The sequence below is a fragment of the Calypte anna genome, chromosome 1 (genome assembly GCF_003957555.1).
Source record: "Calypte anna isolate BGI_N300 chromosome 1, bCalAnn1_v1.p, whole genome shotgun sequence".
Taxonomy (NCBI): domain Eukaryota; kingdom Metazoa; phylum Chordata; class Aves; order Apodiformes; family Trochilidae; genus Calypte; species Calypte anna.
The window spans coordinates 79,251,923-79,278,734 of NC_044244.1; the positions used below are offsets into that span (position 1 = coordinate 79,251,923).

General features: G+C 45.6%; 1 protein-coding gene across 2 annotated transcripts in view; it reads right to left on the reverse strand.

Annotated features, from left to right (window-relative positions):
* The window catches only part of VANGL1 (VANGL planar cell polarity protein 1), a 45,556-nt gene extending 18,744 nt beyond the window's left edge, over nucleotides 1-26,812 (reverse strand). Inside the window, exons 1-5 of one of the 2 annotated variants that reach the window (XM_030460332.1) lie at nucleotides 26,738-26,793; nucleotides 19,376-19,501; nucleotides 18,370-18,660; nucleotides 16,507-16,633; nucleotides 13,115-13,722 (exon numbers count right to left, since the gene is read on the reverse strand). In XM_030460332.1, coding sequence (XP_030316192.1) covers nucleotides 13,115-13,722; nucleotides 16,507-16,633; nucleotides 18,370-18,452 — 818 coding nt within the window. In that variant the 5' untranslated portion in view covers nucleotides 18,453-18,660; nucleotides 19,376-19,501; nucleotides 26,738-26,793. Of the gene's footprint in view, nucleotides 1-13,114; nucleotides 13,723-16,506; nucleotides 16,634-18,369; nucleotides 18,661-19,375; nucleotides 19,502-26,737 lie in introns of both variants that reach the window. The other variant, XM_030460323.1, reaches the window with a different exon arrangement.

Here is a 26,812-nt window from a genome sequence, read left to right on the forward strand (position 1 = left end):
ATTGTAACTTTTAACAGTATTTCAGTCTGGTAGAGTCAAGAGCACAAGACCGCAGTCCCTAGGAACAGGAAAACCACTCTTTCTTGTAAAACAACCACAACTAAAGTCCCCACTCAGCTAAGGCAGGAAAGCACAATCCTTGCCCTCCCTGGAACAGGCACCAGGCAACCAAAATGCAGGGAGTTTGTTTTAGATACCCAAGTTCTGGCATTTGGTCAGGCGGGGAAGAGAATCTTCAAGGTCAAGCCCTTATGGAGGGAAGGAAGGAAACCTCAGCATAGTAACAGGTTGCCACTGTGATGGCAGCAGGGCTGCTGCCTGCAAGGAGGCGAACATCCATCTATTAATGGTTCAATTAATAAGGACTCCAAGCACACAGGGTTTGTCCTACAGTTTTGCTGCAACCACATCTCCCTCTCCTAGCCTTTAAAAAAAATACCAAACAAAACAGGAAATGTGTGTCTGTGTGTGTCCATACTTCCCAAGCCCTAAAACTGGACATCTGAACAATTAATTGTCACGTGAATGTTGTAAGTTTTAGGAGAGCACCAGCCCAGTTTCTAGCTGCAGATGTCCCCTTTTCTGCATGGTCCAAGACACAGTGTTCTCCAACACACACACTCTACACCAAGTCTAATGTTTTGTGAGACAAAAAAACCTGGAATATACACAGCAGCTGAGCAATACAATAGTTTGCTGCTGATGCAGAAGGGATTTCAGTGTACAGTTTCTGAATGAGAAGGTAAGAGTAGGATTAATTTTCAAGTTGGGATTTTTTGTTTATTTTCCTCAATAGCAGCCTAGCCAAAACCCTCTACAGTGTCTATGAAAAAGGAAAGGAATCCTACAAGTCTACCACTAACGTTGATGTTATGCTCTTATCTTTTTATGTGGAAGAGATGCTGTTGGTATGGAAGTGGGAGCTTTTAAATAAAGGACTGTATAGGAGGTATTACCAAATCTTTTTTGGAAAAAATAAATCCATGACTTTACATCATGCTACTCAAACAAGCTGCTTATTTAGGCCTCCCTGATGAACCCTGTAAAAGTATTCCCAGGCCAGTACTATGAAGGTGCTGCTACAGATGTACAGAGTGTTAAGTTTTAGCAAGCAGCTATAAAACCCTAATAAATCCACAGGCATGCTCCCACTGCAATTCTCCATCTGAACAGATTTCCAGCCTGATACTTCAGTCAGCTAACTGGTCTTCAGGGTACCAGCACATGAACTAAATGTTCTTCCTAGTCGCTTTTATTGGTAGAACTTTCTATTTTGATGAAAGCATTCAACAGCGACACTGCCCTTGCTTCCACTTCCAACAGCTGAGGTTGGCAGCCACTATAATTAGCTAGGACAAAATCCCAAGACACTAGTGGTGACATATAGTGAGAAGGAGAGTAGTACAATCTTCTCACTTGAGGTGCGGTCCAAAAAGTCCAATAATACCATTTACCAGGAAGAGACAGTCACTGTGTTGAGGTCAGATACTGCAACAGCACCATGTTTCTCTTCCTCAGTAACACAGTGAACATCACATTTCATGGTACAGAGTGCCAAGGGAGGCAAAGATCATAGGGACACTTGTTACCCCAACATCATATTCAACAGATAGAAAATGAAGAAATAAGCTGCAAAAGCCTAATGTGAGTTTTAGAAATAATGGAGGTCTAGGACCAACAGAAGAGCTCCCTATGAGAAAGAGGGGACTCTTTTCACACGTGAAGAAAGACTTCAGCCTTGCTGAGCCTAAGCTTCTTCCCAGTTTCACTGTATGCAGTTCTAGGATGCCCTATTGCAAGGGTTCAGCTTAGGTAACCAGAAAGGCTGTCTTCCAGCCCTCTCACAAAATAGCAAAAGGGAATTTGTTAGTGAAGGTACGTTGCCCTAATGACCTTAGCCCATCCATTGGGACAGGTTATGTGAGCATGCAACAAGACCAGCTTCAGGGGCTGCATTTGAAAGAGCAGCTTGTGAATGCCCAAGCATGTGGTGCAACGAACCTCTCCCCCAGAAGGCTGAGGAAACCAGCTGCCAGGAGAGCAGGCTCCAAAGCAAACCACTTGCATCCTCCTACGCCAAGACCGCTTCTCCAAGATTAACTGTGTGTGTGTGTGGGGTTGGCTTAAAAGCACTTACTCACCATGCAGGTACCTAGCAGAACCACTAAACCCAAACGGTATACAGCTCATGGATTAGCCAGTGGACAACAGCAGCTTTCAGGCACTAACAGCTTGGGCTGGATTTCAAGCAGTTCCTCAGACACCAATAACCACACATGGATGCCTCAGCAGCTCTCAAACCAAAGACATACACCTCCCTTTGATCATATGTAATGCATTCAAACAGGCAAAAGCCCTACCTTCTCATCAAGCAAAGAGAGAGCCCTTGCTACCAGCACCTTATTGCCCCAGGGTTTGCTGCAATGCAGAGAAAAAAGACAAGAACAAAGGTGTTGCCCGTGCCCAGCCACGTAACCACCATGTCCCAGACACCCACAGTGACCCAAACCAACACCTGGCCAGACACCCACACCACAAGCTCCATCCGGCACCCTCAGGAGTCAGCAGCAATTGAATCGATCTGGACAGCAGCAGCTACTGGATCCACAAGCCAGAGCCGAGAAGTGGGTTTTCCAAGCATACTGCCAGCATGCCAGGTTTTGCAAAGAGGTGGGCTATCCTCAAGGGAGCTAGAGAGAATACTAACTTGCTTATTTAGAAGCAAAAAAATAAAACTAACTACTGTCTGTTCACACCACAGCAAAACCAAAGCAGTGAAAGGCTTTCTTTCTCTATTGAGGAAACTGGCAGGTTGGGAAGGAGGGCAGTGAGAAAAGAGAAGAAAGGGGACAACTTAAGCAAAAAAAAAAAAAAAAAGGAAGGATTGGAGGAAGCTGCCATGCTGAAGCTGCATGGCAGATACAGGCACACCAAACAGGTTCAGGTGCTGACACAGAAGGAGCAAGCCAGCTTCCCCAGGCAACTGTAGGTGGTTGCATCCAGCTGCCAGCAGCCTGAGCAGGCTCCACTTGTCCGCACCCAACTTGACACAGACTCATGAGCAATCTGAGAGAATCAGGGACGGTGCTGAAGCCGACCTCATGGTTACCATCTCCATAGCTGAGCAGGCTATTAAGGCCAAAGAGCACCCTGGAGGGAGACCTGCACCACTCCAGAAAATGACTTATAAAGTCCCGTCTCCTAGCTGGCAATCTGACTCTACACTAAGCCCACAACAATAAGCTGCCATGGGGCACACCATGTCCATCTCTGCACCTTTAGGGATGTGGCCTGGGACCTGAGGCCTGTTCTCATGACTGAGCTACAGCTACCCTGTATGCCTGCTTGGTAGGGGAGGAGAAGCAAGGACTTGATGCTCTCCTTTTCCCAAGATCAAGGAAGGAGCACGCTGTTGCAGACAGAGCCATGTAGCACCCAGTACTGCTCCTGCTCTGCACACGTGCTGCAGCAATGCACATGCACAATCTGTCTCCTTCTGCAGGCAGCATCAGGACTGCTTTCAGGGAAACCATCCTCGCCATGAGAGGATGCTGTCCAGCCTCTTTCCTTCTACCTCACCATACTTTTCTGCTGCCCCATAAGCCTTAAGCACCAGAAAGGCTGAAATGGAGCTAGGTGAAATAAACGAGGAAGAAGGATGCACACACTAGCTATTAAAGCTACATAAATAATAGAGATATAAATTACCAGTTCCACCATTCAGATCCCTGTGCAACCACACAAGATTTCTCTGGGAGGGGTGAGGGAGGATCAGACAGTTGACAAGATTTTTTTTTTGCAGCAGCACTAGTTCAAGAAGTGATGTGAAACTATGATGAAACATTCATGTAATTGAGGGGTGTACTGAGTATTTATGAGGGAGGCTTAACATCTTTCAAAATTTTCTACACACTTGATGTTATACTTAGGGTGGATTTAATGTGTTTCAAACAAGTCAGGGAGGACAGGATGACACCAAGGGGTGCTTTATAGGCTGAACACAGGAGCTGGGAGCAAGAGCTCACCCTGCATACAGTAGAGAAACAGACAGTGCAAACACCTAAGGAATGAAGCACCAGACTCCCCCAAGCTCTAAGGCACCATTAGCTTATAAATCAAGCTTGAGCCCTGTTCAAGCACCCTGGAACTTTGCAGCATCCAGCAATGCATGGTACCTTGGATTACCACTCCCAGTCCCTGAGAGTGACATAATCTGACACAGTGATGCATTTGCAACATGCATGCTGTGCCTCTGACTAGTCTGAGACACAAAAGAAAGAAAAAAATAATAAACTGCAGGAACTGGCAGGTATGCCAGGAAGTCTGTAGGAATCTACAGTTTCAAAAGGTAATTTAAAGCCTGATTGTGCATCAAGCAAAGCTGTCTGTTTCCAGACAAGGAATTCTTCAAGTTACATTAATAGTCATGAAGTAACTAAGGGATGCGTGGGGGTTTTAAAAGAAGGCTAAGAAATGCAACTTTAATGCCAAGGGAAGAACAGAAAGAAAGTATTCAAAGCTTCTACCGGCAGCATAATTTCAGTGCTGTAATAGGACTTTACATTTAGAGGCTGCTGCCATGAAACACCAGTATTCAGCAGCATGGTAAGGTGCTCTTTCAGGAAAGAGGACCACCTCTTACTTCACCCCCAGCAGGGAATGGGATTAATGGGGACAGACTTTGTTTGCCATTTGAGTCAGTACAACAGCTTCACCTTCTAGGATTTCTCTTGCAACACTTTGGAGCATTATTTTCTTGCAATCCTACATAAACAGGCCTGAAAAGGCAGCATCAAATGCTATCCTGGCACACAGAGAAGTATCAGGTCTCCAACTACAGCCCAGCCCTGCTTGCACAGTACCCCTCCACCCCAGGGCATCACCCAACCCAGCTCCACCCGGGCAGGCTTTGTACCTGCTTATTTTGAAGGCAGCACCCAGCAGCCCTGGGGACAAAGGGACATGGCCCGTGGTTCCAAGCTCAGCATCAAAAATCCATTCTCTATAAGGATGCAGATGACCCTCTGCCAGGAATCCAGGAGTGTAAACCAGAGCTGTCAGCCTCCAAATCACAAGCTAAAGTCCTTACTGCTGTGCCAGGAGCCTGTTTTGCTATCAGCTAGGAAATAGTTCTCCCCAAATCATCAGCTGAGGTCCCCACTTGACCTAAACTGCACAAGGGGAATTTAAGCACAGAGGTTCATTTAAGGTTAGTGAGTACTGGAAGGAGAATCAAGTTATAAGCAAAAGTACTGCCCTCAGTTTTGTGCCCCCTCCCCCTACCCTCTCCAAAAGTATTTCTAATTCCTTCAGGGTAGGGTCAGGAATTAGCTTCGAGTTTTCTTGGACATACTACTTGACTGTGCTGTATGTGAGCTGTAAATTCACAGTTTCTTACACTTTTAATGAAAAGTAAGCCTCCTCCTTTGCCCTACAGGGCATACAGTTCACTCCTTTGTAGAATATTTCATCTTTCACCAGAAGAAAGATGTCAAAGGTTGAGGGGGTGGATTTTTATTTTTATTTTTTTTTAAGCATTGGTGATAAAAGTATCTTCAGAGCCACAAAAATTTCTCAGCAGCTTAGGGAGACCATCTGTCTCCGTGGGTGGTACACACAGGCGATTTGGAGGGCACTGACAGCAAGGGAAAAGAAATTACATGACAAACTCCTTAAGTACAGGGTAGGCTAGAATGCATGCTGTTCTTCTACTTCTGGGCAGTTTGAAAGACCAACCAAGAAAAAAGGAAATCCCAGCAGATGAAGCCAGTGGCATTTCCTCTGTATCATCTCATTGTGAAGGATGAAACCTAGCAGCTCTCTGTCTGGGAGCAAGTAATGCCATACTAGCCAGGGGGATTAATAATTGACAGCAGGCCCTTTACTTATAAGTAGGCTTGTAAACTTTTAAAAGTATTAAGTATTCCAAAAATGTGAGACTGCTCCAGGGTATAACAATCACCCTGCACCACTTGCCATTGCTGCCTGGTTCATTTGGAGGAGCACAATGTGGCTATGTAGTCTTGAACACTCAACTCCACGCTCCTTCTGGTGAAAAAAAAAAAGGTGGTGTGCACACAAGGGGCAGTGGTGATGATCAAAGATCAAGAAAAGCATAGGCAGAAAGGCAAGAGACTAAGAAAACACGCTTCTTTCAGAAAAGCAGAGCCCTCCCAGGCTTTGGAGACAGGCTTTATCACATAAGAAAATCCCAGATGAGCTGTGCATGCAGTCAGATACTGACAGTCTGTCCCCAGACTTCCCCCCTCCACTCTAATGAGAAGCACCTGGCACTCCTGGAGTCTGCTGTTCACTACTGTTACAAACATTCTCTTAATGAGGTCTTGCTCAGGCCCAAGTAAGGTGTCCTATCTGGTCTTTGCTGACAACACACCCCATGCATCATCAAACAGACCCTCATAAACCAGAAAAAGGCACCACTCCAGTAAGTCACCTGGAGCATCAAAAGAGCCTGCTCCATGCTCAGCAGGCAACAGCACACGTTTGCTTTTTTTTTTTTCTCCAGAGGCTACTGGAAAATTCCCTTCAGCAACTCCTAGGGTACTCCACACAGCAATCAGGTAAACAGCTCTCTGTGCCACCATCCTCCTGGAGGTGAAGCGCAGGCACAGGGGGAAAGGTATGGCCTGTGACTAAAATGGTCTAAGAATGCAGTTGGAAGTCTTTTCCCAGTGAGTGACTATCAGTTCATCCCCAATTCAGGGCTTCCTTCCATGGCATGGGGTGTTAGAAGGCTGTTAATGCTGAATTGCCCAAGCCACATGGCTGTGGACAGAGTTCCACAAGCTCAGGAAAGGGGAGCATGGAGAAACAGCCCACCTGAGGAGATGATGAGTTGCAAAAGGTGGTTGTAAACACCCTGCCATGTGAAGTGCTGCTGCAAAGACATTGCCTTGGAGGTCACAAGTCTAACACCTCCCAGTTAGTGCTAAAGAACCTGCTCTGGAGGAGACAGATCAGCTTCTTGAGGAGCTTCACACTTGCAGATGAAATTAACACCCATTTAGCCGGCTATCCCAGAAATTCTTGGGAGGAGACTGTTTAATGCTGGTGCTCACCAGGCTTGGTGGGGGGAGGGACTGCTACACAAATGCACATCAGGGTGCCTTAAACAGATTTCAGGACAGAAAAAAAGCATTCAGGAATGAGGTGAATTTCACAGAAGCTCTGGCAACAAAGTTGCCCTGCAAAGTCATTGGCCTGTGGAACATGATGTCTTCATAAGCTCCTGTAATCAAGACAGGACAGTTAGTAAAAGTTTCTACTACAGAAAAGGTAGGAATTTATCAGCTTAATCTCTTTTATCAGTGTTTATCACTATGGAAAACTGAAGGTAGAAGAGCTTCTTCTGCAGTCCCACTTCTGACCACCCGACTAGAAGTGGAAAGAGCCCACAAGCATACGAGATCAGTCACACCAGGAATGAACAGCACAACCAGACACACATTACAAAGTCCCTTCATGAGAAACCAGCAAGATTTCAGCAGCTCTTGCCTCAGGAAGGCAAGAGGTCCTGCTCCCTAAACCCATGGTTAAGCAGACACATTTCACCACACTAGATACAGACACAAAGGTGTCTCTGTATCATAATTTTTGGGGATAGTGAGATTTTAGGACAGCACAACCTCTGAAGAAGTTTTGACACAACTCCAGGCAACAGGCTCTGTTCAGTTCAAATGTTGACAGGTGTTCTTCATTAGAAAAACTTCACTCTTGATAAGGCAATAGAATTTGAACAACAACTCACTGGTTGCAAGATCAGATGTGCAAGGCTTACAAATGCAAGCTGGAGCACCAAGCAGCTTATTCCCAGCCCTTAGCCCTCGATGTGTGCCCTCACTAGGGAACGTGGCCCCAGTGTCACTGGGGGACAAAGGCAACAGAGGAGTGCTCATCAAATTAGATAAGTAAGTACTGACAACTCAGAGATCAGTTTTACAAGCAACCTGTTCAATAAACAGGAGGTTGCCAACCCAAAGCAGCTTGGTCAAAAGTGGCATCAGCTTCTGCAGTGCAAGTTTGTTTCAGTTCTGGTGTGTTTATAAGAGTTTTAAGACCCAACTAATGAACAGCTACTCTGCTGTCTCCAGCTGGGAGATGTTTTCCCCCTCCACAAAACCTGTATGCCTCTCCTTTTTTTTTTATGAGCATGTGCAACACACGAGATTTCTCAATGAGATCTTAATAGTTCCTGCAGGGAAAGTAAAGGGTCTTCAGAGACAAGTACCTGTTTTGAAGAAGCAGTTGCTCCCTTCCTAGATTTTCAAAACACAGTTCATCAATAATCCATCCAAACGCGGATGGGTAACACGGGTACAAGCAATGCTCTAACAGACTTTTTCCATGCAGAGCTTCTGTTTCCGAGTACTGAGCTTCTCTTGAGGGACAAAGAACAACCAGCTTGCAGCCATCTGCAAAAGCTGTACCCCGATTCCAAAGGCCTCCCCACTGGCTTCCCAGCCAGCTGGTTCATACAGACAAGCCCATGCCAGGAAAGACAGAAAAGCAGACTGAAGCGCTCAGCTCAACACATGATGAATTGTCATGGTGCTGCTCCTCATATCCCTACTTCACAGATGAGCAAAATGGAAGAGAAAGATCCACTCCCACACATTTCTAACCTTATCAACCCAGGACTATACTGTAGCCCAGCATCCAGTTGATGTATGAGATCAGTAATTACAATGGGTGCTTGAAGCCATTCAGTTTCTTGAGCTGTCTGGACTAGCAAAGCTCTGTGGTGGTGGAACAGCATTCACTGGAGAGGAAGGGAACATGTTTAACACCCTCAATACAGAAAAATTGTTCCTACACACTTTGAGCCACCCAGAAGGTACTGAACTTTGACAGGTGTCAACAGTGCCTCTCTCCATGGAGACAAACTAAAGCCCCAGCTGCAAATTCAAGCCTCAGCTCACAAAACTATCATCCTTTCAACTGAAAAGTCATCTACTGTTGCTCTCCCCCACCTTCATTTCCCTTTGTTGTTGCTTTTGAGTCTTGCCAGCATCCCCACCCAATCTCTGGCATTTTCCCAGGCTTGACCTTTCTTGACCTCCTCTATTCCCTGCTCTTTACCAATAGGAACCACCACAAAGCATTCCCCCTGCATGACAACCCTTCCCACTAGAAGCAGCAGAGCAGTCAGTGAGCTGAGACTTGGCACAACACTCACTAGGACTTTAACTTTTACCTCCCCTCCAAGCTCCTGAACTGATGCCAAAGGGAACGCTCGTTTTGGCAGTCAAGCCTCTCAAAAGAAAAGATACAGCCAAAGTGCTGGGGGGGTGGGACCAAGGCAGCCTATTAATAGGTTGATTATAATATAATTTGGGGAACTACTCCCAAATATGCTTACCCTCCTGGACCCAAGGCCTTCAGGGGTGGAGTGGAACACCTAACACCACTTCTAGCTTCTTTGCTGCATTTGGAGCCAGGGTGGGTGGAAAATCTTGTCTGTACCTTGGCTAGCAAAAACACGGTTTTCCAGAAGGGTGGCTGAGCTATTGTTTCCTTCCCTTCTCCTCTAGAAAGCCTCTTTTCCATATATTAAATATCAACTCCCTTTGCCTCATCAGAAAAGACCTAGAATTTTACAGTTCCCACCTTGGATTAAAAAGGTTGATATCAACAATTTTTCTGTGGAAAATCCAGAGCTAGACCAAGAGGCAACACTGAACAAGACAAGACGTCTCACCAGCCTTCTCACCACCAGCTTCCCTGAAGCACACTGGGCTGTGGAGGAAGACAGGCTCTATGAACAGCCAAGGAGCAAAGCTTTAAAGACACTTGAAAGCATTAAGAGGACAAAACACTGGACAGAGGTAGCAAGATTTTAATTTCAGAATGCAGCTTCCTATACCTGTTAAGGTACACTTCCTCTTTCCAGGTGTCAGCCCACAAACTAATACACCTTTAAAAGTGAGGTATGCAGGTATGGTGGCAAACAGAGAGACCAGAGACAGCAACCAAGCACTATATGCATACTCCATCATAGCTACAACCATGTCTCCAGCACACCCACAAGGCTGCTTCTCCAGTCTTCTGGAATAATCCAAATCTTCTTGCATGTCTCCACATTTTCCCAACAAGAGATGTTCCATTCCAGCCCTATGCCCTATGGCAGAGAGCCAGCCAGAGGCAAAAGGCAGCATCTTGTGACCCTGATTGACATTTCACTGACAAGCACGTCAAGACTTTCATGGAAACTTTGCAAAATGGTGCTGCAAAGATGTTCAAAAGTTCCCAGATTTCTCATATTTTACATAAACATCTCACAATCCTAAGTATTTAGAAGCTGAAGGAGATACCAACTACATTCACAACTCTGGTTGGAGCAAGAGAATAAAATGTCCCTTAGTTGAGAGACACTTGGCCACTGGATCAAATCCAGGCAGTTTTACCTTTACATAAGTCAAGGTGGAAAGATGCACAGGCTTCAAAACACATATCAATACACTCTATACTCATCTGTCAGAAGCCAAGGAAAAAGCAATACTTATTTACCATTATTAGACATGCTTGATGAGACTTTCCTGTAACACAAGATGCTCAAGCATCTACAGGCTGCATGGTTTGGATTAAATATGCCAAATACAATTGCCATCAGCTTGCCATCAAATGAGAAGTTATTAATTTTTTTGTACAAGTCAAATTTCACCTGAGGTCTTGCTGCTGTCTTCACATCACCCAAGGCATTTCAAAATCTTGGTGCAAAGAGAGAACTGAAGGGAACACTGTTTCTAATATATGTGCAATTAAATACTTAGTCCTTAATTCTCGAGCAAATTCTGATGACAAGATTACTTTCATGGTTAAAAGCCAGGTATACTTAATTCCCCTGGACACAAGCCCACAATTTAACACCAAGCAAACAGCAAACTCTCTCAAACCAAACCTGCACACTGTACATATATATATGTGGCTATATAAATACATCTACTAATGTCATGTGCACAATTCACTTAGGAGAGAGCTGCCTCAGCAGCACTGCAAGGAACAAAGCTGCAGCACAGAGCTCTATGGAGGTCATCTCTCCATGTCCCTAGTCTTAAAAGCTAAGTTAGATCTGTCACATATCACAGAGCAATTTTAAGCTAAAAAAGAATAAAAAATTAGTTTCATGAGAAAACCAAGATATTAATCTTTTTAAACCATGAAAGCAATCTTTCGTTTAGTCAATGCAAGCACCTTCATTGAAGAAAATGGGTTTTCCTTTGCATTTTTCAGAGAAGAAAAATAATAGCAGAGTCCAGACCTAGTTCACCCAAAAGGCACAGAGTTCTTTCACTGTGCCAGAAACAACATCCAGGAGTCAACTCCCAGACCTGAGCTTCAACCACTAAATCTGCTTCAAAGTAATTCCATTGCTAAACTAATGGCTGCAGAACACTGTTCCTGCATCCACTTAAACCAGCAGACACTTATCTCTCCAACTGCAATAGATACGAATGCCATAGGGGTCTGGATGGATAAGCAGAACAGATGTTTAAGCGCACATACAGACTGGGGAACCACCTTTGGATCTTGGCTGGTAGCTTCACAGGGTACGGGAAACTAGGAGCTACACAGGACATGGGAACTAAGGAGATTTAGACAACTGTCCTTTCTTGCATCGTTGCTGTGAGAAGCATTAATCCTAGCAGGAAGGTGGAGCAGGCATGCATGTGGTACTCACAGATACTGCACAGCTTCCAAACACTCCCAGACACCCAAACTGATCCATACTTGTAACAAAAAGAGCATCATGCTACAGAACCAAACAAGGAGCAGCATAGCACTGACAAAAGAAGCACCTACACATGCCCCAGTACTCATGAAAAATATCATTCCTGAATGCCTGAATTGCTGGGAGGTTTTGGCTGCATCAAAGCAAGGGTATCAGCAAGAATAAAAGCAGTCTCCCTCAAGCCAACACAAGACTGCAGAAAACTGATGATCTTAGAAACAAGGAAAGAGTTCCCAGTCACTGGAAGGAGCCTTTGGATCCCATGGCGTAGTAGTTATGTTGCCAAGTCCTTCAGTGAAACCTCAGCCAGCCACACTAAGAGGCTCCAGAGCACACACACCCAAACACAAGCATTTCAACTGGCCACAGAAGGTGCACACAGGATGCAAGTGACAGTGCTTGATCTGACCCAAGGGTTCCTTGCAGGACACCTGGCTGCATTGGGCAATGAGGACAAATGGACGTTTTCAACAGCACATGAGCTTGCTGAATGCTTTCTCACATGGGGACTTTCTCCCTGCATGCTTTCTCCCTGCAGGCTTTGCCACACAGGCTGGTCCGCTGTCAGAAGACTTGAAGGAGTGATGCTCTCTCTGCATGGCCTGAAGGGATGCTCTCAAAGTGGCACCTGGCCTGTACAGCCAAGGGCACAAGCCAGCCCAAGACACACTTCCCTCCAGTAAGGAGACAAAGCAAGAAGCCCAGAGAAGGATCTCTGTGAGAAGCAGCTCAGGAAACTGGAATTGTTTCATCTAGAGAAAAGGAGGCTGAAGGGAGACCTTATTGCTCTCTACAGCTACACAAAAGGAGGCCGTAGTGAGGTAGGGGTCAGTCTCATCTCCCAGGTATGAAATGATAGAACAAGATGACAGAACCTGAAGGGAGATTTAGATTGGATACTAGGAAAAAAACTCTTCACTGAAAGGGTTTTCAGGCACTGAAAGAAAATGCCCAGAGAAATGGTTGAGTTATCACCCCTGGAGGTATTTAAAAAGATGTATAGATGTGGTTCTTAAGGACATGGAGCTGGCAGTGATGGGTTAACAAGGGGACTTGATGATTTTAAAAGGTTTTTTCTAATCAAAATGATTCTATGATTCTACAGTCTCGAAGATCTTGTAAGACCAGCCCAATGACCAGCTAAAGCTATGCCACCAACTCTTTTTCATTTACAGAAATGTGCAGGACTCTTCTGAAGCAGGAACAACCCCTCCCACACTGGCAGAGGGGAAGCAAGGTTCAGTCTGATAATTTTGCAGAGGCGCTAGACAGAAACCAATGACACCTATAGAAGGAGCCAATGCTTTAAGCTGCAGTGTAGCCAGACTCCCCCAACACTGTTGGACTTGAAGAGCTTGTACCTACCTCAAATGTCCCAAGCTGTAGTATCGCGACTCTCCATCTGTTGACCGAACAACCTTGACAGTGAACATGGGCTGTAGCTGCCTCAGCTCCAGCAGCACGATGGCCAGGTAATGAATGAAGAGCAGAGCATCCACCAGAGACACTGCATACTGCACTATTCCTTGGTAGTTGGTGTCCTTCGAGTCCAAGATGCGGACGCCGTAGAAGAGCCAGTAGGAAAACACAAACAGGAAAATGAGGACCAACAGAAGGGCCCGAAACACAAACACCCTTGGTAGATCTGCCTTAGGCTGGCGGAAGAACAGAGCCCAGGTCCCAATCAGAAGAATGAGGAGTTTAAACGCCACAGAGATGAACAGTCCCTCACAGACAGTACCACACGGCTCCAGATCATCCCGCCACAGGATCTGGGGTAACAGAATGAAGGCGATGGGGGTAAGGAAGACAAGGAGTCCAAGAACAGCTGCCACTGTTAAGCCCAGGTAACGTTTGCAGTCCAACCCAACACTGTCCTCCAGATCCTTACTGATCCGGGCAATGTCCTCTTGGGAAATGCTGTGCTCAGAGGTGCCTGTGATTGCTGTTGTGGTCTCACCCCAGTTGTCATCCTAAGTGAAGGTGAGATAAACAAAAATAATACTGAAACAATCAGGTTATTTGTTCCAGGTCTTCTATTTTTCTTTCCTGGAAAAAACATCGCTACAACGGGCTTAAGCCTCAGGAAAAAAAAACAGAGCAAAAGCAACAGAGCAAAAGCAACATTTTCAGTGTATCGAATAATCAGCCTTGAAAATCAACAAGGATTTGGAAACAACAGCAACTTGTCCAAACCAGAGACTAGAAATATTAGGTGTTAAAAACCTGTAACTCAGATCAGGTGGCTCAACTTACTGTGCCACTCACTGTACCCCAGAGATTCCTCTTCCAGCACACTTAATGAGTAATATCACATAACTCTTGGAAACTGCAGTGATCATCAGTTCCCATGTGCAGGGCAAGGAATAACACTCTTCCAAGCCCACAAATTCTGTGGTGCAAGTGCACCACAGAACCACCTCGAAGGGAAACTTTCATTTCACTGTTTCAAGCCAGTTGTTGTTACACAATCAAAAACATGTTCACACATTATTTTTCCATCTGCAACAGACACAACCGCACTTCCAGCAAGTTCCTCCACTTTGTTTTCTTTTGTTCTCCTCTAGAGTAGCACTGCCCTCAATAGATGACATATTCTAGTGAAAGTTTAGTTAAACAAACAAACCACAGGTAGTCAAACAGGTTATTTTCAGGTATGGGGCTCTTAAGTTTAGAGGATCCTAGACTACCAAATAGCTCTGGTGTTAAGAGTCCAGGATATTGCCAGAAGCCATGCAGTCAGAAAGAGATTTATCTGAAGCACCTATATCTGAAACAGCTGCCATATAGTCAAGCTTCACATTACATCATGCTTTCTAAAAGTCTCACTCATTTCTTCCCTAGCTAGTATCAGAAGACTTCTGCAAGCTAGTTCTCCCATCCCACGATGTCTCCAATTGCTTCTTCCTGGTGCTGGCATGGCCAGATTTACACAGACATGTAGGGATCTGACTTGGAGCTGCTGCTGGAGTGACTCATGCACACGAAGGCTCCTGATGCTTACCACAAGTACACACCAAGCAGAGGCAACACAGGTGCCTTGGTGCTTGGCACCTGACATCTTTGTAGCTGAAACACTTATTCAGAAGTACATGTTTTGCTCTTCCTCCTAACCCTTTATTAGTCGATCTTCCTGCAAGCTGTGTCACTAATAGGATTTATACCTTCCCCCAAGACTTCTGTGGCAAAAAGCAGGTGTAATTTTAAACCTTTATTCACTTCTTTAAAGTGCTAGAAGAAAAAGTCTTCTAGAATCTTGGAGAAAGGACTAGACAGAGGCAGCACAACTACTTTGAACAACACCAGGGATTTAACTTCTAATACACTCCAAGACATGAATACCTTCCATGCCTAGAGCAGTAGGGTTTTGAGACAGACCAAGCACAGTCAGCATCTTGAATCAATATACGGGTTTTTTGAGTCACTTCTCACCAAAACAGAGGCTGCAGAAGTGAGATCTGCATTGTACTATGTCCTGAAAAGCATTATAATCCTATGACTTTTCTCTCTTTGCCAGTGTGTCCACCAAAGCAACCAAAGCATTTCAACTATTTTATATTCATGCATGAAATAGCCGAGCATAGTTTCCTCCATTTGATGAGCTGAGAAACTGTGCAGAAGAGTGAAAAGACAGAAACTAGATCAGAAGACAACAGGCTATTCTAGTCTCAGTCTAGCTCTTTTTAACAACTCTTCTCACTTTAAATGGCACAAGCAAAAAAAAAAGAAAAAAGTGGAGTTACATGGAAGTATGAGTCTAAATTGCTAGTTGCACAAAGCTGTTGGACCCAACCCAGGGCACACGGCTCCCTAGTAGAAAAGTCATGCTCACATCAATTTTTTTTTTGCTTTGGCTTTAATTCACACTGAGGAGGTCTGCATGAAAACAAGAGCTTGAGAATTCAATGGCATCTTTAGGTCTATTTGAAGTAATAGCTGGAACTCATGAAAATAAGCATCTGATTACAAAATACCAAGTGGCAGTACATGAAGTGAGGCCACCCATAGCTACATGCCTATTGTTACAAGTACTACCATACTCAATTTGAGTGGAAATTGGGCATTTTAATTTTTTTTTTTTTTTTAAGTGCAGAGGTGGAGCCCTGCAACACACCTTAAATCCAGGCAAGGAGATACTGAAACATCTTGCAGCAGCAGCAGCTACTCTTTGGAAACAAATACGTACCTTCACATCAACTACCAGAGCAGCAAGAGTACTGGATCCATCTCAGTTGCAATCTAAACCCAGCATTATTTGATTCCGTATTTAACTCAGTGTTAATATAACAGTGTTTACAAAGTTCACCCTCTTCCCCAGCTATATTATATGAATTTTACATTTCTTGTCTCCTTTCCCTACTGGAATCCTGGTTCTAATGCACCTTCACATGACTACCTAGAGCAAATCCTGCTTAAAACAAAAGTGCATATGCAGGTGAAAGGGCTGACCTGAATAATGAACAGTGAGATGATGGAAACATCTGTTTCTATAGAGCCTGACAATGATACTCTGGAGACAGGCAAATTAGTACCCCAGGAGTACTCACATCAGCACTGTTGCTGTCAGAAATAATGCTCTCAGAAAAAGACAAACCAGACTGAGACCCTGGCTTTATGCATGAATAAAGGGTACCCATAAGTCACGATTCTTTACTAACAGCATGCAAGCAACACTTTTTTTACCTACTCACATGCCAGTAAGTCATATGCTCTGTTCTAAAAGCCACACTCCACATTTGCTTTCACTCCCTCCTTACCTGGCCCTCCTCTGCCCGAGAGGCATCGTTCCCAAGAAGTGGCTCTGCAGGAGGTGTCTGGATTGTGACAGACTTCTCAGATCGACTTCCATCTTTGCTTCGTGGTGATTTGTGCCTGTCCCGACTCCTTTTCCAAACAGAGCAAAAGAAGACCAGTGTTACCAGAGTTTCTGGAAGAGGCCCTGGAGCCTGCTTGCAACAGGCACCCTGAACATTAGGTTGTAGTCATGCTTGCCTACCTCTTCATCAATATTGACTCAATCTGTGACAAGCCAAGCTTTGGAAGAGGTAGAAAGGGACCTTGCCCAGAGCAGCCTACGGGCTGGTGGCTGGGATAGTCTGCTCTCTCAGTGACAGGAGAAGGTAACAAATGTGATAGGGGTTCACCCCCACCACCTCATGTTCTCTTAAAACAGCTTCTGCCAGTGCTGCACTTGACTGGGAAGCTCACATTCTCCCAAAAACTGGTAACTACTTTTGGGATTAATTAGTCTACACAGTTCTCCACCTGCAATGAAGTGTCTTGGAGATGTACAGTTAAAATTGATCAAGACTGCTTTAGTTCCTGAAAAGTAGAATCTTGAACTATAATGTTAAGGTCATAGTTAACAATTCACTAAGTTTCTTTCCACTGCTTAATAATCTCCAGTTAACATTTTACAAAGGCAGCAAGACCATGAAGGGTACCACAATAGTGGTTGCTTGTTTTGAGAGTACCCTTGTAGACCTCATGGCTTCTCACCTGAGAATGTCTCCATGAGTTAAACCCCACCAGTCCACTCACCAGTATTTTCCTCCCACTTCCTACCTGGACAGAAAAGCAGTCTTTCCACTAGAGACTCTCATTGCACCCAGGGACCAGCCTAAAGCTCAGGAGCATCCAGGGTCCCAGCTCTGCTCTTTCCTTTGCATCTCTCAGAATTACCAAAGCCCAAAAGCTTCATTTTCCTGTTCACAGCAAGTGGCCTGTATTTGTTGTTTTTGGAACTTTTGAAGGCATCTTTCTACATGGCATTCTAAGCTTTAAAGGGCAATCGATATTGGGGGGGTGGAGGTGGTAAAGAAGGGAAGAAAGGCAAACAAGATGTTTTACTCAATAACTGGAGTGTGAGTAAAAAGACTTCACTTCATGGAAGAATTCTTTTTCCAGCCACAGAGGATAATTGCTTCTGAAATGCATAGTTATTTTGGCCCAGTTTGGTTTTAAGTTGTGAAGACTGTAAGCAGCACACATTTTGCATGTAAAAATAATGATGATGAAGGAAAAAAAAAAAAAGATAGTGTTTCCAAGCAATAAGAACTTTTAGAGCAAGATGGTTTTTTCGGCTGCTGAGCTACCATAACAGAGAGGACTTGCTATTCAAATTCAAAAAAGCCTGACCTCTAATCCAATCAAAGCTGATAAAGGACTTTTTGTGGACTCAAGTACCATTCAAATTCTATGAAAAAACCCCAACAGGGTGGCCAGAATGACTGTGGGGAGAGATAGCTAATGATACTGTTACACAATAACATTTCTTTGACATCAGAAAACAATTGACAATTATCAGTTTAGGAAGTCTGACACATCTCTCCAGAAACTATAAAATGCTTTATATTTCAAGAGTACAATGAAATGATCTTTTCCTTCTGCTGGCGCTTCCTGAATCTTTCTGACCCCAGCATGCAACCAACAGGTTGAATACCATTAATTAACAGCATTACTGCTTCCAGTCTCCTCACTAGGTTCCTCATGAAGACTCTCCACATGTATCTACTCCAGAGTTGTGGCCCCATTGACTTCATTTTGGCTTACATTTTTTTTTTCCACAGGACATATCCTAGCTTAGAGCAGCAATTAATTAAAAATAAACACTTGCTTACCCTTGTCTGTGGGCTTTTTTGGAGTGACCTGAGTAGTGGGAGTATCCCGAATATGTTGATTCTGTATCCATTGCAGTAGACATCGAGTCTGCACAGAGGGGCTCAGCTTTTACTTAGAAAACCAGTTCCTGGTGCTCCTGAGGTGGAGTCCGTGGTAAAAGTGCTTTTCTGGGTACTCTTTGCTTCCTGGTCATCAGTAACCTCTGTTCCTCAGGGAGTGAATGAGCTCCATTTACAAGGAATCGAATTGGAGGGCAGGGGAGGGAGGGTCCTCAGCTCCTCACAATCGACCTAAGGGAAGACAAATGGGCATGGAAGTGCACTCTAAGCAAAGCAAAACAGCGTTCCTACTGCAGCAATTCCCTCACCCTGGCTCATCATGCTATGCCAAATTTGCAAGGTCATCCTGGCTGACATCTCTCTTTCCAGCCTGGACGAATATATGCATTTGTGGAGGTCTAAATAAGCTGACAACACCTCTGTTTTGCAAAGAGTAGCCCATTCATCTAAAAATCCAGAAGTAGCAGCGGAAATCACCTGTAAAAGTCAGTGACTTGGAGAAGGCCCAGTAACCCAGATACAGCAATTCAATGCCCCCAAAATTACTGGGCTTGACTTCCAAACCCCAATCTCTTCACCTGTGTGATGCATAGCCCAAATACCCTCAGATTCACAATGGCAGCATTATAGACTGCATATACAGAGAATGGGTGGGGGGCGAGGGTGACCTTTCTTGGAGAAATGAAGGAGAGGATCAGACCACAATGTCTGAACCTCCTTTGTTTTCACATCTGCAAGTTGTGCCCTTTTTCCATGCATTAGTTACTGTACAATCAATGGCAGTAAAAGCACCTCCCTTTCTTTGTAACCTTCGCCTCCAGAAGCTAATTTGGGCCTTGAAAAATTGAATTGTATTAAAAATTATATCTATATATACCGCTACTAATAACACTCAGGAGAGTGGATTAGAGATCACATCTAGTTTATATGGGCCAGCACTTCTTACAGTGTATTTCCATTTGGCACAGCAGCTTAAGTCCCATCTGTAAAGGGCAGAAGAGGGTCATGGTTTTTGGAACAGGAGCAAGGCGACATCAGAACAATCCCAGTCACATGTCAAAAAACCTGAACCCTGTGGGGAAGAAAGGGAGACACTAAACACCTTTCCAAACCCCCATCCTGTGATAGGTGAGAGGAGAACCAGGAAGGGAGAGAGCTAGTCATACTCTGGAAAAAAGTATGCAAATACTGAAGAGGTGCAGACAGAGAGGTTGCAGCTACAGACAGAGTTTGGCACAGCCCAACATTTGGCACAAAGGAGCACTCTCACATGCCTCCTGCCCAGATGACTGCTACCTCCAGCCAGCATCAGTGGGAGCAGGGGCTGCAGCCATGCTGTACTTTCAGAATGAGTAAAAGACCACTTTAAAAATAAACTGGATCCCTCTGTGATTTTCTGCTCACAGCGGTTTTCAGAACTGTGAGCAAAAAAACGCTGCTTTCCACCCTCTCCATCCCCAAATGCAGAGGGACAAGAGGAGAAATCAGGCTTTGTATGTGTCCAACTATTCTTTCCAGCCTTAAGATTCCCCCACTATCACCTCCAGAGAACTCTGCCACACACAAGCTGTGCCAAAAAATGAAGCCTCTTCTCCACAGGGTTCCTTGGCTGGTGGTGCAATCTGCAGCAGTGTTAAGGAAGCATTCCCACTGCTTTGGGAGCTGCAGGTATTTGCACAACACTTGGGCTTGCCAGGGCTCTAGGAAAAGGCGAGGGTGAGGGGAGACCTTTTGTGTACAGGAATTCCCAAACCCTAAGTGCATACTGTGCCTCAAGAAAGTTTCTTAAAGGCAGTCCAGAATCTAGGGAGAACATCTAAGAATGGGAACAAAAGGCCTAGTTTGGGGAGGAATGAGGAAGAATTTAAACACAGCAAGACATAAAGACAAAGCACAGAAGTTTTGGAAAATGGCATCATTACTGTAGAAGGAATAAAAATCCCTGAGCATGGGACATGATGTTAACAGTTGTTAACTCTCTAGGCTTCCACACAGCCTGTAACTTCTGGCTCCAGCAATAAGCTGGGACTCACTAAACCTGATTTTTACCTCTGTCCTGCTAGGCAACTTTGGAAAAACCCTTCCTCTGTGTCTATCTTTCTCCAATAAATGGGAGTGTGGCCACCACTGCCCTACCTTCAAAAATCACTATGACACTAAAAGAGGAGATGGCTACCCAGGACCTTGCAAATATTAGGCATTACAAATCAGGAACACCCTCAGTTGTATGAAAGGTGGTTACAGGTATTATGAGCTTCTACCACTGTCTGGTGGCCTTTTGGTAATAAACACATACCACCCCATTACAGGAATAGGAAAGCAAAGAGAGCTGCTAGAATGTACCAGTAAGAGCTAGGCATTTTTCCTAGGCTTCCAGGAAAGCATCACCTCCCAGCCTTTCCCTCTAATCACGTAACAGAATTTCCCCTCAACTCCCAGAAAGCTGAGACAGGGACTGGGAGCAGAGCTCCTCTTCTGAACCCTCTCACCCCCAGCAGCACAGGGTCACACTTCTCTGGAGAACATTCTGGCAGGTAGAGGTTGCTGTGGAAGTGTACAGGCTGCCTAGCCAGGAACTCTGAGAGAGCTGTGCCTGTGAGACGATGAGTGAAGCAAGGCAGTGCTGGGCACATAGGAAAGAAAGCAGACTCATGGAAGACTAACAAAAGAACTTCTGGACAGGCTGAATCATGTCAACTTTTGTTTTTTATGTAAACAAAAGCAACAGTTTTGACACAGCTCTATGAAAAGTCAACAAGAGGGCCCCCAAGACTGGTACCTGGATTGCTGCAAAAGTAATACAATGAACCTGGGAACTCTGCACCACCTCCCAGCCCTAGCTGCAGGACACACTGGTAGCTTAACAGATCTTCCTGCAAGGCAGTCACAGGACTGCTGGGAACAAAATACATCTGCCCAACCTGGCTTTCCCTGGTGCCCAACTATGTCTGAACTTCAACAAGGCTTCCTCTACTTGGTCAACAAAGGACAGCCCAGATTGCTGGTTAGACACCACTCCCAGCCTGAGCAGGATGATACCAAGAAACCAAGTAGGAAGGAACACAGATCAAACACATACTCCTCATAGCTGAGCAAGTTACCTACCTCCTGGTCTATTTCACAGCAGGAAAGAGACCAGCATTACTAGAGAAAAGCTTCTGGAACTGCTGTGGAAGAGGTAGGGAAAGGACAAAGAGACAAGTAACATGCTAAACTATGTCCTGAGGCTGGAGCTTTTTCAATGGCATAGACAGAAGCCAATCCTGGGTAAGGCAGCATCCCATGAGTGCCCACCAGTAGAGCCTGAGCAAAGCTAGAGAAGGCAAGTTATAAACATATCCTCCGTAGTACAATCATACCCAAACTAAGTACAGTCTTTAAGTGCTTCCACTACCAAATCACTATTGATGATCAGTCTTATCCTTAGCCCTCCAGGCAAGGGTATATAGAAAAGCAGCCCCATCATCTGGGGCCTCATCCCTCCACAAACAAGTGTGAATTGAGAGCTCAATTTAGGCAACTGAAACAGCTTCACAGAAGATCATTACATCTTGTAGGATGCTACTGAAGGCATGGCCTGTTTGCAGAGCTTCTGGCCCTGTGTGAAAGCCCGTCAGCCCCAGGGTACAGTTGCACTGTGTTTCAGCACTGACAAGAGAGCCAGCATAAGCAGCTTCCACCTCCACACCACGGTTCACCACCCTCAGTTGTGTCAACACAGTTCTCAGCAAGCAAACAGCAGGGCTGGAAAACAACAGAAAAACCCAAACAACCCTTCTCCCCGTCTACAGGCTTTTGTCTTGGATGGTTCCCGTGACCTAGTTCACAGCAAGCCCCAAACAGCAAAGCCAACACCAGGGTGAACAGCTAGAGGGGAGATGGGAACGCCTCCTGCGCTCCAGCCACAGTGTGTGTAAACTGCACACCCAGCACTTTGCTCCCAGTAGAGCTGGCACTCTCACTTTGCCTTTCCTTACTCACCGATGACAGAAGGATGTCAAGCACTAGATGGAAAACAAGGCTGTAGATGCTGCAAAGAAACTTTGGGACCCTATTCTGGCAAGAAGAATGGCCGCATCCTGCATGACAGTGGAGGAATGTAGTTAACCCTGAATACCACAGCAATCATTGTAATTACAGTTTCAACCCAGCTACACAAGTCATTGTAACACCCTCTTTTCATATGCTCATAAATCTCCAAGAAGAGTTCTTTTGAATCGCTCTTTTCCATGCTGGGAGCCCAGTCCCATTTCCAACGAAGTTCACTTTGTGATCTTCAAGGGAGCAAAACTTGGCTCCTGGCCCAAGGGAAATTTAAAAGAACAAGTTACATCTTTAAATCAAAGAGGGAAAACACAAACAAGAGCGCTCTTTTACATTCTCTGCCTTCTCAATGGATTTTCCCCTGTGAAGTAGAGGCAAATAACTCCAAAGCTGCTCATCTTTGAAATCCTTGTCTGTACAGATTCAATTTTAGCCTATTTGAAGCTTGCAATCAATTAAGAGTTGATTTACCAGTCTGATCATGAAGTTAGATGTATTAGGAAGTGCCATCTGGAGCACGAGCAGCACAAGTGCCCACGAGGATGTGTGCGCATTTGGCTCTGTGAGCTGTCAGCCTCATTTGTAAACCAGCAACGAAGAGCTTCACAGATTAAACACACAGAACCCCAAAAGCTAAGCTATGGGAGAGCACTAGGGATCGAGACTAAAAATAAATAAAAAGATGGCAGAAAGGAAGCCTTCCAACTCTGGCAGTAACTCGGCTGCAGCATATTCCTATTACTCACTTCAGAAAAAATGAGGAGTTACATTACTCGCTGTGTTCAGCTGTGTGTAGAGTAAGACCTATGAGCAATGCCACAGGAACCTTTTGCTGGAGAATTTCCTGAGGAGGACCTGATCCAGCAATTTGATCTGTAAGAACAGAAGTTCACCCATGACGATCTGCTTGCAGAGCCAAAGCTTTCAGTTTTAATGGCCAACGAGCCTCAACAAACAAGGTTTTTCCAAAAACTCTGTACTTATTTTTGTATGTCATTCCATCAGATTCATTTTGGCCTTAAATATATATATAAATCAGGGCTTTTACTGTACAGCAGTGGCTCTTGATTTGCAAGCCCCTCATTCTAAAAAAATGTTTAGTAGTCAGCAAATTCAAGCCCTCTAGCAAAAGGTTATCTTTCCTTTTGCTTCTCAGAGGCTTCTTAGAAAGATTTCGCAGACCTCTGGGAATTTCCAGCCCCTGGGCTGAAAAAGATTAGTCCATGACACAGATATTTCAAAAAGAAAAGTGAACTTGGCTTACGGAAGCAATCCACCTGCATGTTTAATCAAAACATGCAACAACACATGCAACAGTGAGACTGTTTCAACTGACAACAGAGATGCCCAGCCAAAACCACCACCCAAGAAAAAGGTGTTTCAAAGTGATAAGCCCAAGCCTCTTGCGTCCCCACTACCCAGTTGAAAAATTAAGAAAATGTGTGGGACCCATCAGTGAATTATTTCCCTGGAGGATCTTTTTTTGCCCACTTCAAGAACTATACCTATGTTGTCCAAGCTTGCTAAACACAACCAGCATTCAAGTCTAGAATGCAAATTACACCACGGCTGCCAACCTGCCAGGCTGGTGAAAGCTTGTGCTTCCTCGCTTGTGTACCTCCCATGTTGCTAGACATTCAAGTGCTCCTTTTAACCTCAGTTATGAAACATGGTAGAAGGTATTATGGCCTCACCGTCATGATACTAGAACACCTGTGCACAGGAACACACTTTTCTATCCTGGGATTTTAAGTCCTACTATCTTACTGAAACAAATAGGGTAAAGACTCTTGCAAGACTGTTCAGACTCTGCCCATCCAAGCAAGCCGTACTTGTACCTTATTTTCAAGTTTATTTTTAGCCACAGCATTTAGATACTGCGATAGCATTAAAGGTTATAAACAACAAGAAGTTTCTCTACACCCTCCTCGATAATACTGCGTGCCTTCCTGCATTTTCTATTTGAATTTAAAAAGAAGTTTACAGACTCTGACCAAATCCCCAGAACACAGTATGGACTCTCCCTCCACCTCCTCAGTCCTGTACAAAGACAATTCCATTCTGACCTTGCAAGGAGAAAGGCCAAGGGTGTTGACTCCTGAAGAAATAACCACCTCTTTTTCTTTTTTTTTAATTTTATCTAAATCAGGAGAATTCTTAAGTAGAGGCTACTAAAAAATTAACAGAAGTCATAAGATAGTTTTCACAAGGACTGATTTTCTTCTGCCAAATTTCTCCATTATGGTATCAAATATGGAGAAATATGACGCTTGTTGTGCCTTTTACAATTAATGTTTCCCACCAGCAGAACTAGACATCACAGCTCTCTACATGGGTCTACTTCTCAAGTTCTTATGCAGCATAACACACCCTAGAGCACCAAAACCAAATTTCTGATCCCATTCTTCACTGTGGTTGTCAGAGATACAGATGGAAAGAAGGCTGTCCAGAACACAGTGTCTTGCTAGGGCAATTGCAGACATCTTGGTCACATCTTCATTGTACAGCATCCTGGTGTCCCAGTGACACTAAACCCTCCTGGGCGCACATATCTGAAACATAAGGGCCAGAAAGAACACTGCCACTGCTAACCAAAACACTGGAAGCAGCCACAGGGAGCTGCTGGCCAATGACCATGGGTGGTTAGATACTTTCCTGGGTGGTTCTCACACAGGCTGGAATCCTTCCAAGATTTCAGCTCATCAGGAGCATTCCTAAGGGAGGCTTCCTATAGGACTTTATTAACTATTTCTTTTTTAAACTTAACAAGTGAAATGACCAGAGGCAACAATGGTCATATTGCTACACAACCAAACCCCAACAAAAGAAAACAGCATAGTCAAAATGAAGCCCCTCAAAGATGGCAAAGCATTACTGAAGCTCTCTTCTTCACAAATTTTCTCTTCAAATTGAAGTCAGGATGCCCCTGTAATGGGCTCACAGGCAATGAAATCACAGAATACACTTGGCAACATCACGATTTTCTTTTCCAGCCACTGTGACTTAATTGCTTAACTCTTTATAGCTGCAAAGATCTTGTGGGCAAGCCATTATCTACAATCTCAGGGCCAAAAACCCCCACAGCTTCAGTCACAGGATTGCTAAGTCTGCACCCTCAGACCAAATACCCTTCCATCAAGTCACGCTTCCACAGACCCCACAAAGAGCTGTGCCTTTAGCAGAAGAGTTACTTTACAACCTCGAAGGTCTGAGTAAGAAAACAATGTTGGAAATTTCAGAGCGGCTGTCCAAAGCATGCCACCACTGAAACCGAACAGCTAACGCAATAGCTTTGCCCTCTGTTGGGCGAGCTCAGAAGCATTCAGGTTATGTATCCCAGAGCAGCACTGCCAAGTGGCAGGAGGAAGCTCTCCTCTCGGTAGCCCTCGTTGGAGGGAGATTTATCCCCAGCCAGGGGAGCTTCCCTGCGCCACAATTTGCTGAGGAGAAAAAACAGTTCGTTCCTGCGAGCCCCACGACTTCGGGCATCCCTTCAGCTCGGCAGAGAAGCACAACTGTGTCCTCTCCCCCCCTGGCAGGGACCACCGTCCGCCCCCAGCAGGATGAGCCCAGCCAGGCACAACGCAGCTTGTCCTACACAGCCTGGGCACACGAGGCAGTAGCAGAGCCTTCTCCTCGGAGGGAGCCCAGTGCACTAACAGCCCAGGGTCTCTGTCAAAGGCAAGGCTTGGCAGAGAGACTGCTGCCCACCTCGAAGGGACTGTCACGTACGCCCCTCGCCGGCATTTAAGAGCCTAGCCCAGGAGGCGGAGATCTCTCCCTGCCCGCGGCATCAGACCCGGGGACCCCCGTCCCAGCGGGACGGAGGGCGAGGGCAGGGCCGAGGCTGCCCGGCAGAGCCCCGGACGGAGGGAAGCGGGGAGGCCCAGTAGCCACCTTCGTCCGCCTTCCCCCTCCGTCTAGCCCCGGCAAACGGCCTCCCTCCAGCCGCCCCGGAAAGGACCGGGAAGAGGCCGCGGAGACACCGCATAGTCCCCTCGCTACCGGCACCGCCGGCGCCCACCCCAAGCTCTCAGCCTTTCTCCCCGGCCAGGGACGGGTCCCTGCCGCCAGGAGCGGCAGATGAAAGGGCTCCTCCATCGCCTCACCCCGGGAACCCCGGGGCACGCCGGCGGCGGGGTCCCAGGGGCGGCAGGGCGTGGTGGACGGCACCGCCGCCACCGCCTCCCGGCGGACTCCAGACATACAGACAGACAGAGAGACGAGCGAGCGAACGAAGGAACGAAGGAACGACCGGACTCACCTCCCTCCCGCGGCCGCCCCATGCCGCTCCCGGCACCGACCCACCGCCGTGCCGCGCTCTGCCGCTTTCCCCCGG